The sequence below is a fragment of the Hippocampus bargibanti genome, linkage group LG08 (assembly GCF_051943395.1).
Source record: "Hippocampus bargibanti isolate YZ-2025 linkage group LG08, ASM5194339v1, whole genome shotgun sequence".
Classification (NCBI taxonomy): Eukaryota; Metazoa; Chordata; class Actinopteri; order Syngnathiformes; family Syngnathidae; genus Hippocampus; species Hippocampus bargibanti.
Genome location: NC_142741.1, coordinates 8594899 through 8613196, shown reverse-complemented (window position 1 = coordinate 8613196; position 18298 = coordinate 8594899). Strand labels below are relative to the sequence as shown.

At 42.5% G+C, this 18298-nt stretch overlaps 1 protein-coding gene across 1 annotated transcript; it reads left to right on the top strand.

Annotated features, from left to right (window-relative positions):
* The first annotated feature begins 628 nt into the window (after positions 1-628).
* On the top strand, positions 629-6010 carry cryba2b (crystallin, beta A2b). Its single transcript, XM_089002362.1, has 5 exons — positions 629-781; positions 1686-1858; positions 3988-4129; positions 5124-5266; positions 5667-6010. Exons 2-5 carry the CDS (start codon positions 1701-1703, stop codon positions 5812-5814), a joined length of 591 nt encoding a protein of 196 aa, XP_088858488.1. The 5' UTR covers positions 629-781; positions 1686-1700; the 3' UTR covers positions 5815-6010.
* The last annotated feature ends 12288 nt before the right edge of the window (positions 6011-18298 follow it).

The following is an 18298-nucleotide window of genomic DNA, read 5'->3' as shown; positions in this document are numbered from 1 at the left end:
GCAGAAGCGGGCCATCCAGGAGTTGATGTGCAGGCTTTTATTGAACAGTTCCAGAAAAGGCTATTCAACGACCATTACAAATAAAGTGACTTTATTATATAGTGCAGAGTATTTCTTTCATTAAAATACAATAGCACATTTATTATACATAGAATAAGGTATGTTGTGTGTAGTTTTAAGGCTTATTTAATTGAAAATTATATTTTATGGAGACCTGGGAATGCATTATTCTCATTTTAATGGTTTCCTATTTTCCACTTTTCGCCTTACACACTCTGTCTGGAACCAATTAAGTTCGTAAGCCAAGGTCTCATATATATATATATATATATATATATATATATATAGAGAGAGAGAGAGAGAGAGAGAGAGAGAGAGAGAGAGAGAGAGAGAGAGAAGAGAGAGAGAGAGAGAGAGAGAGAGAGAGAGAGAGAGAGAGAGAGAGAGAGAGAGAGAGAGAGAGAGAGAGAGAGAGAGCAAAAAAACCTGTCTATTCTTTTGGCAGCAATGAAAATGTCACGTCAGTGCGTTACGGTTGTATGGCGAGCCCTGGCAGTCATAGTGATGACTAAGTGGGTGTTGGGCTCAGAGGACAATGGTGCCGCGTATTCTCCACAAAGCGCTCGGCTAATGCCGCCCTTTCCGTCAGGCCTGCCGGGCTGCTGAGTGTGCAATGCCGCTGGGCGGACGGTCCAGGGGGGGCTCAGCCTTATAAAGGGGCAAGCGAGGGTCTCTAAGCCGTCATTGATTTTACCCGATCTGCCCCACTTCAGTACCGTCTGTAAGTATGTCAAGATATTTGATTACCGAGTCAGCTCTGTGAATGCAGGTCATAATCAAAATGCTCGTCTGTTGTCGAGAGAAATGTTATGCAAATGAGAGTAAAAATAATATTTCTGATCAGTCAGTGTCATTGTGATGACTTTTAAATAACAGTGGGAGAATTCATCCATGTTTGGGATGGTGTAAGTAACAAATTCCTGGCTTGGTATTTACCTTGTTTGATACTTTTAACTTTTAGATTTTTGGTGAAAAAAAATATGATACATTTTTTTTTTAAATTGTACCTTAACTCATTCACTGCCATCCCTGAATTTATTCGGCAACTGAAAATATGACATGGAGTGCCATTCCCAAATTTCATTAGGTTTTTGTTTTCTTGCTGGGGTGCCGATAAGACGATGGTCAGACCTCTGGCAATGTTTTTTTTTTACCTTCCACGGGGGGGCTGCATTTCCCTTTTGTCCATGATAGCGCTTTCTTACAGCTATGGCTGTTGTTAAAGCGTTATATAAACCAATATGTATGTATTGCATTGTATTTTGAACAGCCACCCCCATTTCGAGCTCAGATAACTCCAGACCCATATAATTTAGGAATTAACTCTTTTTTTCTGCTGAAAGAAGAGTGTCTAAGGTTTCTTACGCTGAATTCAATGTTGATGTAGTCCTAAATCATATAGTCTCTGTTTCCTGGAATTCAAGTGACAATGACAAAAACCCTGGCACTGGAGTGGACACATTTTTGCACATTGTCTGGCAGTGAATGAGTTTAAAGACAAAAATCTTTGATTTTGATAAAATGCGCAGTTAGTCAAATTGAGCCTTCAACATGTCGTAAATGTGAGAGTGATGTCCATTAATCCAGTGGCTCCGATTCAATTCTCATGTCCGATGCCTTGTCAGACTGCGGCAGCAACCATGAACACTCAGCAGTTGGAGCAGATGGGCCAGTTCAAGATTACCGTTTGGGAAGAGGAAAACTTCCAGGGCAAGCGATGCGAGTTCATGCTGGAATGCCAGAACATCATGGAACGAGGTTTCAACAAGATCCGGTCCATTAAGGTTGACAACGGACCGTAAGTAAGACGCCGGGTAGCAGCGTTTCCACGTTAAACTCATTTCATATCCTTCTCAGACAATGGTTGAGGAGATGTAACCCGCCACGCCCCCAAAAAAAGAATAAAAGAATTGGGTACTCGAACAGTTAAACTTTATTTGAGATTGTTTTTTTTTCAGCTGGAATTGGAAGCCGCAGTAAGTTAGATATGAACAGTGAAAGAAACATTTATTTATTTATTTTTTAATGTATTTTTTTATTGATGTATTTGATTATTTAGTTATTTATTTATTGATTTATTGATTTTATTTATTTATGCAGTTATTTATCTATTTATTTATTATGTATTTTTGCATCTTTTTATTTCTCCATTTATTTATGTATTTATTTATTCAGTCATTCATTTCTTTCTTTCTTTCTTTTTTTCTTTCTTTCTTTCTTTCTTTCTTTCTTTCTTTCTTTCTTTCTTTCTTTCTTTCTTTCTTTCTTTATTTTCTTCCTTCTTTCCTTCTTTCCTTCTTCCTTCCTTCCTTCCTTCCTTCCTTCCTTCCTTCCTTTCCTTCCTTTCTTTCTTTCTTTCTTTCTTTCTTTCTTTCTTTCTTTCTTTCTTTCTTTCTTTCTTCTTTCTTTCTTTCTTTCTTTCTTTCTTCATTCTTTCTTTCTTTCTTTCTTTCTTTCTTTCTTTCTTTCTTTCTTTCTTTCTTTCTTTCTTTCTTTCTTTCTTTCTTTATTTTCTTCCTTCTTTCCTTCTTTCCTTCTTTCCTTCTTTCCTTCTTTCCTTCTTTCCTTCCTTCTTTTCTTTCTTTCTTTCTTTCTTTCTTTCTTTCTTTCTTTCTTTCTTTCTTTCTTTCTTTCTTTCTTTCTTTCTTTCTTTCTTTCTTTCTTTCTTTCTTTATTAATTCATTCATGCATGTATGTATGTATGTATGTATGTATGTATGTATGTATGTATGTATTTATTTTTGTATTGTATTCATTCATTCACTCGTTCGTAAATTGTACTTATTTATTTATCTATTTATTTTTATTTTTTATTTAATCGTTGTTATTCATGTATTTATTTATTTAGTAGTTTATTTATTTTTTTGTATTATTTATTTGTTTGTTTGTTTTTATTTATAATAATAACATGTTTCACTTTTAAGCGCCTTTCACAACTCTCAACTGTAACTCCTCAAAACTCTAAACTGTAACTTTACAGTTACTGGATACTTTTTTCTGTGGGTGAGTAGCGGCGGCCACACGCGCCAGCATTCACTCAACCAGGAAGTAACTCAAATAAAATAGAATGACAAATAGACAGAAAGCTAGCTAGCAAGCCAATAGATTTATGTCATTTTTTTTACATCCCACCTTTAAAATACTAAAAAGACAATCATTTCAGCACATACAGAATTAAGGGCTACAGTGGGAAATGTTTTTATATGCCGGGCTCATTTCTTAATTTATTTTTAGATAACAAAAAAAATCTTGCCTTTAATTAAATGGGGGTGTGTAGATTTTTTACATCCCTGTTCATCAGAATCAGAAAGCTGTTAAGCGTCCCATAGTGGGGAAATTTGCAATCTACAGCAGGAAAAATTGAAAAGGGTTTCAGGTTGAAAAGACAGAAATAAAGACTGAACCGTACAAGTGCACAAAAAAAATTGCATAAAAAGAACCATACATAGTGCAAAGTATAACAATACAATATAAAAAGCATATATGATATATTTAATTAATAATGTCCAATTCGAAAAATGAACTCCGAATGCACTTCACATCGTCCAACTCACTATACATTTCTTGAAAATCTAATTTGTGTGATGAACCATCACCGCTCCCCCAAACAATGGCATGCATGCATATTATTATTACATTTCTGGTTAGCATGCATCAAGCGTGACCTAGCTTAGATACGAACCGCCGAGGCCGTGCGCGCATCTGCTGGCCGGCAGCCATCATGGCTGACTGACTGGCGATCAGATAACAGGCCTTCAGCTGCGGCACAATGAAATGTTTGCTTTGTGCTGCCCTTCAATGAAAAAGCAGCTGTGTTCACGACGGGGTCTTTGTGAGCCCCAAACACCACCATATTGTCCGAACAAATGCAAAGTGTCATCTTAACACTCACCCTCACACTCCACAACACTCTTGCTCCATTTGTAGGTGGGTGGGGTACGAGTACCCCGAGTTCCAGGGCCAGCAGTTCATCCTGGAGAAGGGTGACTACCCTCGTTACGAGGCCTGGAGCGGAAACAGCAGCTACAGGACGGAGCACGTTCTTTCCTTCAGGCCCATCAAGTGTGCCGTAAGTCGCTACTGTTCTTTTACATGTTGTTTGGACTTCCCAGATAGCCTCCATAACAATTATTGATAGCGAATAAGCCTCGTCATTCAAAATACATCAGGTGTAATTGTCTTTAGTTTGATGTTTCATTTGACAATGATATGCATGTTAGGGGTGTGATGAGAATTGGATTGAATCGTAAAATCAGTTTTAATTTCACTCGCATTGTTTTTTTTTTAATGATGATTTTTTAATGATCAATTGCCTTTCGTGCCAGAATGAATGATTTTGGTGTTGTTTGAATGACCACCTAATGAACACTAAAATAAAAAATAAGCAAATAAATAAACACATGAATAAATACATTGATAAATAAAAAATGCAATACTATACAATATAATACAATATATACTGATGTAATTATAAATATTTAAATTATGTATATAAGTAAATATAAATACATCTAAATAATCTAAATAAATAAATACATAAAAACAAAATAATAATAGTATAAATAAAATATACAACTAAACACATAAACAAACAAAAACACAAATAAATAAATAAATACATGTACTGTACATAAATGATAATAGTATAAATAATTAAATACATACTATACAATACATACATGATAATAATATAAATAAATAAATAAACATCTACATTAACAAATAACATTAATTAAATAAATAAATAAATAAATAAATAAATTCAATGCTACATTTTTTCCACACGTGGTTGTTCAAAATATACAAAGTGTAATTCTTTTTAGTTTGATGTTTAGTTTGACAGTGAATGTCAACATTGACTACCACAGCTTCACGCTTCTTTTTTTTGAAATGCTATTGACTACCTGCTATACTGTTACTTGTTTGTTCCTTCTCGGCATTAGCGTGCAACCGAACCGTGGCGAGGAAGTGATTCTTTGACTTACCACAAAAGGAGCCCTCCTGGCACTGCTGTCGATAGATCCAAATTGTAATTGATCCATTGCTGAAAACGTCTCTTGCAGAACCACAGCGACAGCAAAGTCACCCTGTACGAGAATGAGGACTTCCAGGGACGTAAATTTGAAATGAGCGACGACTGTCCTTCCCTACAAGCTATGGGCTGGTGCACCAAAGAGGTGCCGTCTATCAAAGTGAACTCCGGAGCGTAAGTTCTTCACAACTCTTCATTTAAAAAAGGAAAAAAAAATATGATTCAACAAATAAATCTGGAATTAATTAGTGGTAGGGGTTGTGTATAGACACATTTATAGTCAGCGACAAATTTTCTCCACCTCATTGTGTATGTGATGAGGTAATTAGCACATTTTGTGTTACCATAACAGCCCAAAACATAAGATCAATAACAATGGTCAGGTCACGGACATTTTGATGTGTCTTATATCACACAGCGATGTCCTACATTTACAAGAAATGAAACGCTTTGATTGGCAGCAAATTAAGTCATGTGTTCACGCCCACAACGGCGTAAATTGCTGACTTTTTCTTCCCTTTCATTCGCTGGCTAAAATTAATCAAGATTAAATATGTGTGTGTGTGTGAGACAGTTGGGTGGCCTACCAGTTCCCCGGTTACCGTGGTTACCAGTACATTCTGGAGCGAGATCGACACCAAGGCGAGTACAAAAACTACAACGAGTACAGCACCCAGGCTCACACCAACCAGGTGCAGTCCATCCGGAGAATCCAGCACTAGGCTTGACCCAAACTGAAAAAAAAAAAAAAAACTGAATGCTTTCCTCACATCGACCGGACAGAGCAACAGTAGATGGACTCAAGTCTTTCTCTCTCTCACTGTGTCTCGACACGTTTGGTTCTCTGAACGTCTGCTTCCTTCACCAGGCGCAAGCATGCTAATGCAAAGAGGAAATAAAGGCTTTTCTTCAAACCAAGGCTGTTATGAAATGTTCTTTTAACTTTTTAAGCGATTCCGAATACCAAAGGTGTCAGTTATTTTTTTGGAGCGGCCCACATTGTAGCTCTGATTCCTCCCAACAGTCGTAACATCGATTCTCTTCCCACCTTCAAATCCCATATCAAAACCCACCTATTTAGAATCACATTTTCTGTGTAGCTCTTTCTCTTGTTTCTCTTTATAGCTGTATAACTGTATAACTTAGTATTTTTATTTATTGTATTCTATTTGTGATTGTATTTTATTTATTATAGTACCTATGCTTGTCTGTGACTGTCAAGTGTCCTTGAGAGCTTTGAAAGGTGCTTATAATGAAATGTATTGTTATTGTTATTATTATTATTATTATTATTATTATTATTATTATTATTATTATTATTATTATTATTATTATTATTATTATTATTATCTAGGGGGGCGTTATAAATTTGGGGAAGCCATTAGAATGTTTCATTCCTTTCACAAGTTACATGTAGAGCACACAACAAATGAATGAATAACTCATTTTAGACTTTTAAATCAAAAACATTAACTGTTATTGTGGTTCACATGGGAAAATTTGAAATTTTGGTTCGGATTTTTGCAAGCACCATTAAATTTCACAAATTTGATTTGCTTTCACGGGCCGAATAAAATGATGTGGCGGGCCAGATTTGGCCCCCGGGCCTTAACTTGATCGATGGCGGTGTAAGGGAATAGCCACATAGCTAAATAGAAAGAGAGCATGATCGCTAGCTAGCTTGATCGCTACTGTCAGGGTCTGGTTGGCGACCAACGGGGGGCGCTGTCGGCCCCGCCTGCACCTGCACAGGTGCTGGTCGTCCCGATCAGATTGGCGACCAACGGGTAGCGACGTCAGCCCTTCCGACAGCCTCGCAGTTGCTGGTCGTTATAATCACTGTCTCTTAAAAGGACACCCGGCACGACCATCCGGTGTCGGTTCATTGTTTGCTGCTTGTTTGCGGCATGCATTGTGTATGTGTTTGTTTAACCTTGGCGGACTTTTACTCTTGGTCTTCTTTTGCTACTTTGCATTGTTTTTCCATTCAGGTGATTTTGATGTTTTACATTTTGTTCCTAATAATACACTTAATAATACAATTACAATACAATTTGTCAAACAACCTCCTGCACCATCCTGCCTGCTTTTTGGGATCCGCACCCACCTTCACCACCTCGCAAACCGAGACAGAATGAACCGACCAACCATCGGATCCCGCAGGTACATCGGACCCGTCTCATTTCCACCCTGTGCCTGGCAATGCTACGTCCACGTTAGCCCGAGCCTCGTCGAGTTTGAATTGCGTCACTCGACGAGCCGTAACGTCAACGTAAACGTAAACGTCCGGCCGAGACCTCCTTCCAGGTGGCTGTCCAGGGTGACACAGGGTGACTGGCAGTGCACGCCCACGTCCAGCCACGCTGTCGTCGTGCATGACGAATTGAGTCTCATCCACGACGAGCCGTGCAACGTCCGCGTCAACGTCAGTCCGAGACCCCACTCACCGCTGGATCCCGGAGCGGCTCTAGACTGGTCTCATTCCCCCGGTGCCGGGCAGTTTACGCCCATGTCGGCTTCCGGCCGAGACCTGGTCCCATACGGCCGTACGGGGTGCCATTCTGCGCCTGGCGGTTCGACGTCCACGTTGAGCCATGCGCCATCGCGTGAACGTGCGAGAGGGATCACACTCACGCCCACGACGATCCGTGCTGCGTCTTCGTCCACCCCAGGCCGAGTCCCGTTCCCATCAGGCCGCCGCCCGTCGTATGCTGGAGAGGCAGCGGTTGCCCTCTCCACCGACCGTTCCCTGGCGAGTGGACCTTTTGGGAGACTGTTGGGACTTCTGGAAGCAGCCCCTTGAAGGGGGGTACTGTCATGATCTGATTGGCGACCAACGGGGGGCGCTGTCGGCCCCGCCTGCACCTGCACAGGTGCTGGTCGTCCCGATCAGATTGGCGACCAACGGGTAGCGACGTCAGCCCTGCCGGCAGCCTCGCAGGTGCTGGTCATTATAATCACTGTCACTTAAAAGGACACCCGGCACGACCATCCGGTGTCGGTTCATTGTTTGCTGCTTGCTTGCTGCATGCATTGTGTATGTGTTTGTTTAACCTTGGCGGACTTTTACTTTTGGTCTTCTTTTGCTACTTTGTATTTTTTCCATTCAGATGATTTTGATGTTTTACATTTTGTTCTTGCTGACTTTATTTTAATACAATTTGTCAAACAACCTCCTGCTCCCTCCTGCCTGCTTTTTGGGATCCGCACCCGCCATCACCACCTCGCAAACCGTGACAGCTAGCTAGTCCGATCGTTAGCTAGCTAGCTCGATTGAGCATACCGGTCGCAGTATCTGCGACAAGTATGCTGAGCTCCTACCTTAAAAAAAATTGTGGAGATAAAAACAGCTGTTGACTGTTTGAGTTTAGCTCACTGTGACACAAAAAGTATGTATTCCATTTGCATTGTGTATCTGAATGGCTCCGCTTTGGTGTGCTATGTATGATTAGGAGAACGCAATGGGATAAAAATAAATGAACACTCATAATTAATTTATTAATTGCAGTAGGTAGGTGCTATTGAAGCTAATAGCCAAACGGCCGTCTTTCTTGTGCGGCCCTAATTTTTGTTTGAGCTCCAGGAATTTACATCCTCAAGTCTGGAGATTAGTCAATGCGACTTTGCAAATCAACCATCTTTGCATATAGTACACCTGTTGGACTTAACGTCTGTGTAAGCTCTCAGTCGTACAGGAGTGGTCCATTGATGAAAAGGTTTCTTCAGCCGTCATCTGTACTCGGAAGTTGTCGGAAGTTTCGCTTCTTATCCAAGAAACTTCGTCAGCAAACTAAAGTCTTACTGGTAGTTTAGGCCCTATATATATCCCTATTGTGCAGACATGGCGGTGCCGGACCCTGCTATGACAGGTCTCTGCTCCCAGGTTGGGGGGGGAGCAGAGGACTACTCCCTGCAGCTTCACTGATTGTTCCTATTGTTCTGACAAACGACTGGCCTGATTGCCCCACTTCCACCGGTATCACCTGATCAGAATTAATAATCTCATATTGCCTAAGCAGGCTATTGTGTGAACGATCCAAATTGAACCTCACCCCACCCTGTCGGTTTAATGAAGGATTTAGTTGTTTTATGAAAATCCCTTCTTTTATTCCCCTCTCAAACCATCTATGTTCTTTCGCTAAGATTTTAACCTCATTGTCGTCAAATGAGTGGTTGCTAACTTTAAGGTGCATATGTACTGCTGATTGAGGCCCACTCGTATTATTCCTGCAATGTTGATAACGTATTTTTTGAGAATTTGTTGAGTCTCCCCAATGTACTGCTCTTTACAATTTTCATTCTTACAATGTATTGAATAAACAACATTACTTTGTTTTTCATTTGGCAGCCTATCTTTTGGATGCACTAATTTTTGCCTTAAAGTATTTATCGGTTTGAAATAAGTCGGAATTTTGTGTTGCCAAAGGACTCTTTGTAGTTTTTCAGAAACTCCTGCAATGTAAGGTACTGCTACTCCTCTCCTTTTTGTATCTTCAGAATTTTTGGTTTCATTCCCTATTCTTTCTTTCTGACATTTGTTAAATGACCACTGAGGGTACCCACAGTTTGTGAGTGCTCTCCTGATATGTTTTGACTCCTTTTCTCTACCTTCAACGCTTGTTGGTATTAGTTTAGCCCTATGCTGGAGGGTTCTGATAACTCCTAGTTTGTGTTGTAAAGGGTGGTTAGAATCAAAAAGTATTGGTGAGTGTGCGTAGCCTTCCTAAAGACTTATGTTTTTAGCGCTCTGTGCTCTTTTATAATTACTTTACAATGCAAAAAGGCTAATTGGTTCTCTTTAATGTCCTCACGAGTAAATTTAATGTGATGTCTACCGAGTTGAGGTTATCTGTGAAGGATTGAATTTCTTGTTTTGCTATGGGCTGACCAGTTTCACCCACAGTGGCTAATCCGTACATGGAGGAGATCGAGAAACAGGCCCTCGCATCCTTCCCGGGGACAAAACCGAGACACTGGTTCACATATGTGGACGATACTTTTGTCATAATTATAAAACAAGAAATTCAATCCTTCACAGATCACCTCAACTTGGTGATGCTCTCCCAGCGTGTCTATGATTCTCTCTTCCTCTCTTTCTCTCCTCAACCGACTTCACAATGTCCCTGCTGTCTACAAGATTGAAATAACTTATACTGTTCAACACCTGGCTTGGGAGAGCACGGACAGGATGTGACGGAATAGGATGTGATGTAATAGGATGTGACGTCATGTAAAGGCAGGCAGGATATGACGTATCAGGAAGTCCAAGCAAGAACAAAACGATGCAAAAAGATATTTAAAGATGTTCGTATAGCGAATTACCACAACATATCCCCCCTGACGAACATATCTAACATCGGTGTAGGTCAATAGAAAGAAGAGAGAAAAACAAAAGAAAATCACAAAATAAATCAATCACAATGAAAACAATCTCTAATTAAAGTCATGTCACTCGCTACAACAGTCAAATCTTCACGGCATCCTGGATGGTGATCACTAGGACGACGAGGGGGAACGAAATTGTTTGTAGCATTTATCGCAAGCAGGCCCCAGGGTGTAATACGGATGAGCGGGTGACTGGGAAAAGGGTGTGATCTCTCGACTCGGCTCCAGTGATGTGCATCGGGAATCTCCTTGCCGAAGGATGTCCTCGCGAAACCAGATGATGCTTGTGGCTGCTAAGATGGCTAGCAGCTCTGCGAACAGTCCATCCCACGTTGGTGTGGCCCACGTCCTTCTCTTCAGACCGTAGCCTCGTTCTGTGCAGAACAAAAAGAAGATTTGCGGGAGGTCACATGTCGACAGGATGTTTTCTCATTCTACACATCACACATTTTCTGGGCGTTTCTTTCCCTATCAAAGTCTGTCTCATTGTTAAGGCTATGCAATGCATTCTCTCACAGAAATGACAGCAAATCATTGTTAGATGTTAGTTGGTTAGTAAATGTTAGTGGTTAGTGAGTATGCATTCCTGGAGGGCACAAACTTTCTTGAGGAACGATGATGCAGCCAACTGCACTCATTACCAAAAGTGAAAATTTTTGTAATGGGGATTTGAGCTATTTATTGTCACTCCCACTTGTTGAGACATGAAAAGTCTCAATTTGCCAACTGGGTGCTTGCGTGGAAAGCACGACCCGTTTCGCAGATGTATCAATTTGCAAAGCACCATTTGTCAATCGCTGCTCTTAAATTTGGAGTCCAAATTTTGGCATGTCCCTTAACACCAGCATGGGCACCAATTCATGTGGCATATGGCACAAAAATTTTGCGCGTTGAGCACAGCTTCTTCTCCTGCTGCACTTCTCTGCTGGCACACAAGCAAATCATATCTGCAAATTTTGTGTGCGGTACACATTTGCATCTCGCGCGTGACCCCTGGTTTTATGAACTCTGGTCTGCCAGGCGCGCGGTATTCGACTCATAATCCGTACAGGCCTTACGAGTCTATGACAGAAAATCTACGCCCACAGGGCTCGGCTCAAACTGATCCACTATACTACGTTCACCTGCCTACAAGCCCATCAATCGCAGATCAACCGTAATCAGAATTCCTTGGCCCAAAAAACAATTATTATGCAATCCATTCATCAAACATAGCTGCATGCCGGTGACACTCACCCGTTAAAGCAATCCTGAGCGACGAGCATCAAGAAGAGAGGCGGCCCCACTCAAAGGAAAGAGGCTTTGTCCTCTGGAAGATGTGGGGCCTACTCCCCCCTCTCGACGCCGATCCGCTAGCTCCCGGGTTTCGGCACCAATAATGATGGGTTAAAAGTGATCGTTCGTTCCTGGTTCATCGCTCTTCAGGGTGTTAGAAGTGGGATGGTGAAATCAGCAGGAAGCCAGGTGTTGAACAGAATAAATTATTTTAATCTTGTAGACAGCAGGGACATTGTGAGGTCGGTTAAGAGACAGAGAGAAAGAGAGAAAGATAGACACGCTGGGAGAGCATTTATTTAAGGCGGACAGGATGTGTCGGAATATGATGTGACGTAATAGGATGTGACATCATGTAAAGGCAGGCAGGATATGACGTATCAGGAAGTCCAAGAACAACAAACTGATGTTTCAAGATGTTCATATAGCGAATTACCCCAACAGTTGCCTCGATCACAGTTCCGGCGTGGATTTTTTATGTGCTCACGGACTACTTGTGGACATTGCTAACCGTCGTTTGATTGACACCATCTCTTTCGCGACTTTCCCGTGTGAAGCTGGAGGGCTTGGAGCATTAACACACGGAAATTATTTAACGTCAGGTAACGTTTATGAAACTCTGCTGACCGATTTCCCGTCGTTAACTACCCCCGCCTTTTCCAATTGCGATACGAAACACGGGGTAGAGCACAGGTGTCAAAGTCAAGGCCCGCGGGCCAAATCCGGCCCGCCACATATTTTTTTTCGGCCCGCGAAAGCAAATCAAACTTATTAAATTCCATGATGATTCCTAAAATCTGAGCCAAAATTTCATATTTTTGGATGTCAACCACAATAAAAGTCATTATTCTTGACTTCAGATTTGAAAACGAGTTATTCATGAATTTGCTGTGTGCTCTATATGTAATATTTGAAGGGATTTAAACATTCTAATGGGTTCCCCAAATTCATAACGGCCCTCGAGAGGAAACCATGACTACAATGTGGCCCGCGGCAAAAAATGACTTTGACACTTCTGGGGTAGAGCATTTCGTCCCCACGGTCAGCCCGCCAGTTTTTTCCCGCGCTCGTCGCCTCAACGCGGCAAAATTGGCAATGGCGAAAGGGGAGTGTTGGGGTAATTCGCTATACAAACATCTTTAAACATCGCTTTCTAATCTTTGTTTACGTTTTGGACTTCCTTGCACGTCATATCCTGCCTTCCCTTACATGATGTAGCATCTGCATTACGTCACATCCTATCCCTACACCCTGTGCGCCATATATAAATGCTCTCCCAGTTCTTCTTCTCTCTCTCACCATGCTTCCTCCTTAGCCGACACTGCGATTCTAGGATCGCAAATTGATTAGTTCGCCGAATAGGTAGATAAACGGAAATAGAATGAATAAGGTTTGCGTTAACATTCACAAACATATTGTGCAAAAAACATTGTTGTTGCCAAATGGAATTTTGCCGCCCAGTTCTCTCTTCTTCACAGGACGAGAGACTGCCTTGTCATTACAAGAGGACTCGACGGGGGTGCCGTGCAGATGACTATCCTGTCTCATCGGGAAACCTGCCCAACCATGCCGCCAGCTCGACGTCTTCATGAATGACACAACACTGTTTTTCCCATAGCTCTTTGATGAATACCCTCCACTTGAAACAAAAAACTAAATTAAATAGGCAGGCAAATAAGACTGAGTGAACAAATAAATAAGCCAACAAACAAATGAATAAACAGAAGCCGAACATGAGTGAATTCGAAGGCAAAAGTAAAGTATTTTTGTTAGATTGAATTTATAAAATTATAGGATTAGTTTTGTTAGATTGAGATAAACTTTGTTTTGTATATGGCTTGATTAAGCCATTTGAAAGAAGCCAAAGTTATTTACACAGTAAATAAGGCTAAATGACAAGAACATTTATCTTGAATTGGATGGAATTGGCAAGGTAAATGTTGCTGGTGATTAATTACTTTAAAGAGATTCACCAGTTGATATCGTTGGACTTTTCATAAAATAAAAGCTTATAGATTTTTTAAGATAATGATTGTGACATGATCATTACACTTGTTTTGACCTGACAATTGTCATCCCCCTGAAGTCAAAGAACAGATGATTAGATTCATACATCTCATCTCATCTCATTATCCGTACCGCTTATTGCTCATTAGGGTCGCGGGGGTTGCTGGAGCCTATCTCAGCTGTCTTTGGGCACGAGTCGGGGGACACCCTGAATTGGTTGCCAGCCAATCGCAGGGCACACAAAGACGTACAACAGTCACTCTCACACTCACGCCTAGGGACAATTTGGAGTGGTCAATCTGCCTGCCATGCATGTTTTTGGAGTGTGGGAGGAAACCGGAGGACCCGGAGAAAACCCACGCGGGTCCGGGGAGAACATGCAAACTCCACACAGGGAGGCCGGACCGGGACGTGAACCGGCGACCTCTGCACTGTGAAGCCGGTGTACGAACCACTCGACTACCGGGCCGCCAGATAGATTCATACATACGATATACAAATTGAATTTGATTGGATTCACCTTTATTAGTTTCTATTTTCTAATTAATTTGAAGAGGACAAGATTGAATTGCAAAATTTGATGACTAAACTTTTTTTCATTATGCTTTTCATGCAGATGATGTGGACCGCAACAATTCACAGACAGAGCTGGGATGGTGGTTGAGAAATTCTTCGATTTGCAGGACGAATTGATGAACTGTGAGATGCACAAGCCATTTGCATCCACCCTTCCTGTGATTTTCTAGGCGCAGACGCTGCTGAATCACAGTTGTAGAATTGTATTCTGCATTTAGATTCTTGATGTTTTTGGAAACAAAATTTAATCTCTGTTTCAATTGTCATAGGAGATCCGACAAAGGAAAGCCGCAACGGCAGGTGTGATGCACCTGCACATCTAGAGTTTGGCACACCCAACTGATGATTTGGGATCGATGACAGAGCCCCTATTGATAATGGTTTTGATTTCCAAAAGTATAGTGTTTGGCATTTATTCAAATGCATGACAATTATTATTTTTTGCAAATATTTCTCATCCAACCATCTAGCGAGCGACAAATTGTGACAATTAGGCTTGATCGACCAAAAGATATTCAACGTTGGTGATGTGAGGGTAACCTGTCGAGAGTGATTACGAATTATTATTATTATGAATTGGATGCAGTGCACATTAAAGTAATTGACTGCAGTGCACATTAAAGGAATTTCTCACCGTTAAGAATGACATTGACGGAGATGTGGAGTGGGGGCCGGTGTCAGTCAGAGATTCAGGCGGAATCAGTTATTATATTGTATAGGGCTTCCACGCGAACCAGCTTCTTTCAGAATTGGGAGAAGGAGATTCTTCAAACTCCTGGTGCATCCGTGCCAGGGTGACCGGAGATGAAGGTGGGTTGCGCGAATGGATGTCCTCTCCAGAAGCGAAACTGACTGACAACTGGTGCCCTCCAACTGAATGACAAAAGGCGAGTATGATGACCATTTACGCAGATTGCCATAATGTTGCTGACCATGTCAACCTGTGCTCAAATTAAAGTCATGTCATTCGCTTTTTGATTCAACCAGGTGGGAGCTCTTTACTGAGATTCATGGGGAAGACATTGACTCACTCACCAACACCATCACAGACTACATTAACTTTTGTGAACAAAACACCGTACCCACCAGGACTGTGCGGTGTTTTGCCAACAACAAACCATGGATTAATCCCGACATAAAAGTCCTCCTGAAGGAGAAGAAAAGGGCTTTTGTGTCGGGCAACAGAGAGGAACTGAAGGCCGTGCAGATCCAACTGAGGAGGAAGATCAGAGAGGGGAAGAAGGCCTACAGGATGAAAATGGAGGAGCAGCTGCAAGCCAGCAATGTCGCTGGTGTCTGGAAGGGCCTGAAAAACATCTCAGGCCACAAAAGCCCAGTGACATTGAACGAAAAAGACAAGGACTGGGCAGATGAACTCAACCGCTTTTTCAATCGGTTTGACAAGACGCCAGCCGCCCCCGGCCCACCGTCAACTTCACCTGTAGCTGCACCTGCACCAACTCTCACTGTGGCCTTACCCTCCCTGCCCCCTCTCACGACCAGCTTTCCACAACCAACATCTGCCCTCCCAACCGTTGCCACACCCTCAGCCGCCACTCTGCCTCCTGGTTCCTGCCTGTCTGTCACAACTGCGCAGGTGAGGAACCAACTGAGGAGGATGCAGGTGAGGAAGGCAGCAGGTCCGGATGACATCAGTTCCCGACTCCTCAAGACCTGCTCCGACCAGCTGTGTGACATTGTCCAGCACTTGTTCAACCTGAGCCTGAAGCTGGGCAGAGTTCCACAGCTGTGGAAAACGTCATGCCTGGTCCCAGTGCCCAAGATTGCCAACCCCAAAGAGCTCAACAGCTACAGACCGGTGGCGCTGACGTCTCACCTGATTAAGACGCTGGAGAGACTCGTCCTCGCCCACCTGCGACCGCTGGCAAGCTCATCGCTGGACCCACTGCAGTTTGCCTACCAGCCCAGCATCGGTGTGGAGGATGCCATCATCTACCTCCTCCATACGGCGTTGCTGCACCTGGAGAATGCTGGGAGCACGGTGAGGATCACATTCTTCGATTTCTCCAGTGCCTTCAACACCATCCAGCCAAGTCTACTGGGGGACAAGCTGCAGCATGCCGGAGTCGACCATCACCTCACATCCTGGATTACAGATTACCTCACAAACAGGCCACAGTACGTGAGAGTAAAGAACTGTGAGTCGGGCAGGCTTCTCTGCAGCACCGGAGCGCCGCAGGGAACAGTCCTGGCTCCATTCCTCTTCACCCTCTACACCTCGGACTTCAACTACAACACCCCAACCTGCCACCTTCAGAAGTTCTCTGACGACTCAGCTATTGTCGGCCTCATTACAGAGGGAGACGATAGGGAGTACAGGGGACTGACAAAGGACTTTGTGGACTGGTGTCAGCAGAATCACCTCCAGATCAACAAAGGCAAAACCAAGGAGCTGGTGGTGGATTTCTGCAGGAAACAATCGTCACCTGCACCATTGAACATCCAGGGTTCGGACATTGAGAGGGTGACCTCCTACAAGTACCTGGGTGTTACTCTCAACAATAAACTGGACTGGACAACAAACACGGATGCCCTAATCAAAAAGGGACAGAGTCGCCTCTTCCTCCTCAGGAAACTGAGGTCTTTTGGAGATCAGGGGTCACTCCTAAAGACTTTCTATGACTCTGTGGTGGCATCAGCCATCCACTATGGCATTGTCTGCTGGTCAGGCAGCATCACCACCCGAGACAGAAAAAGACTGGAGCGCTTTGTCAAGCGGGCCAGTTCTGTCGTGGGCTGCTCGCTGGACTCTCTAGAGGAGGTGGGCAACAGACGGACGCTAGCTAAACTAAAAGCTATGACGGACAGCCCCTCCCACCTCCTCCTGCCCACCCTGACAGCACTGGGTAGCTCCTTTAGCCAGAGACTATGACACCCGCGCTGCAAGAAGGAGAGGTACCGCCGCTCGTTCCTACCGACTGCTGTCAGGCTTCACAATTCCCAATGATCACATGTGAAAAAAAAAAAAAAAAAAAAAAAAAAAACTGGACACTTGTAAATATGGGTTGTTGCAATATATCTAAATGCATTTCTTGATTCTGCACTATGTACAGTCTTGTTTATAGAACGGTTTTTGCACATCTACATTTGCACAGTATACAGTTGACATTTTTATTTTGTTATGCTTAGAATATCTTGTTTTCTATCCTTTCACTCCCACCCCAACCCCATCCCTCTTCAATTGCTGCTGTGGACTGCAAATTTCCCCATTGCGGGACGAATAAATGTATTCTGATTCTGATTCTGATTCTGATTCTGATTCTGATTCTGATTCTGATTCTGATTCTGATTCTGATTCTGATTCTAACGAATTGTGGAAGGCTGTCCTCCACCCAAGCAATGTGGCGACATGCCAAAATTTGGCCTCCAAATTTTTGGAACAATGATTGACAAATGGTTTTATACAAATTGATAATCTGTGCAATGTCAAAGATGGATCGTGTTTTCCACGCAAACACGTTCCCAGTTGGCAAATTGAGACTTTTCATGTCTCAACAGGGGGGAGTGACGATAGCTCAGATCCTCATTACCAAAATTTTCACTTTTGGTCATGAGTGATGTTGGCTAACAATGTACTAACCAATAACAACAATTATCATTTTGACTTCAAGACGGCGCCGCGACAGTCGCTGCCTTTCCAGCAGCTCATGTATTTTGTTTTTCTACTTTCATTCCTTTCATAACTTTGCTGCGGTGAATGTAAATTTCTCCACTGCGAGACTAATAAAGGCAAATCCAATCCAATCTAACAATGATTTATTGCCATTTCTGTGAGAGAATGCATTTCAGAGCCTAAACGATGAGACAGACTTTGATAGGGAAAGAAACACCAAGACAGTGTGATGTATAGAATGAAACCATCCTTTCGACATGTTACCTGGAACAAGTCTTCTTTTGATCTCCACAGGACGGAGCATGCGGTCTGAAGAGAATTATGTGGAC

Excerpts from the sequence above, each read along its gene's own strand:
- cryba2b (XM_089002362.1), top strand. The coding sequence starts at position 1,701 with ATGAACACTCAGCAGTTGGAGCAGATGGGCCAGTTCAAGATTACCGTT. Across the intron at positions 4,130-5,123 it reads TCAGGCCCATCAAGTGTGCC|AACCACAGCGACAGCAAAGT; the intron begins GTAAGTCGCTAC and ends CGTCTCTTGCAG. Across the intron at positions 5,267-5,666 it reads ATCAAAGTGAACTCCGGAGC|TTGGGTGGCCTACCAGTTCC; the intron begins GTAAGTTCTTCA and ends TGTGTGAGACAG.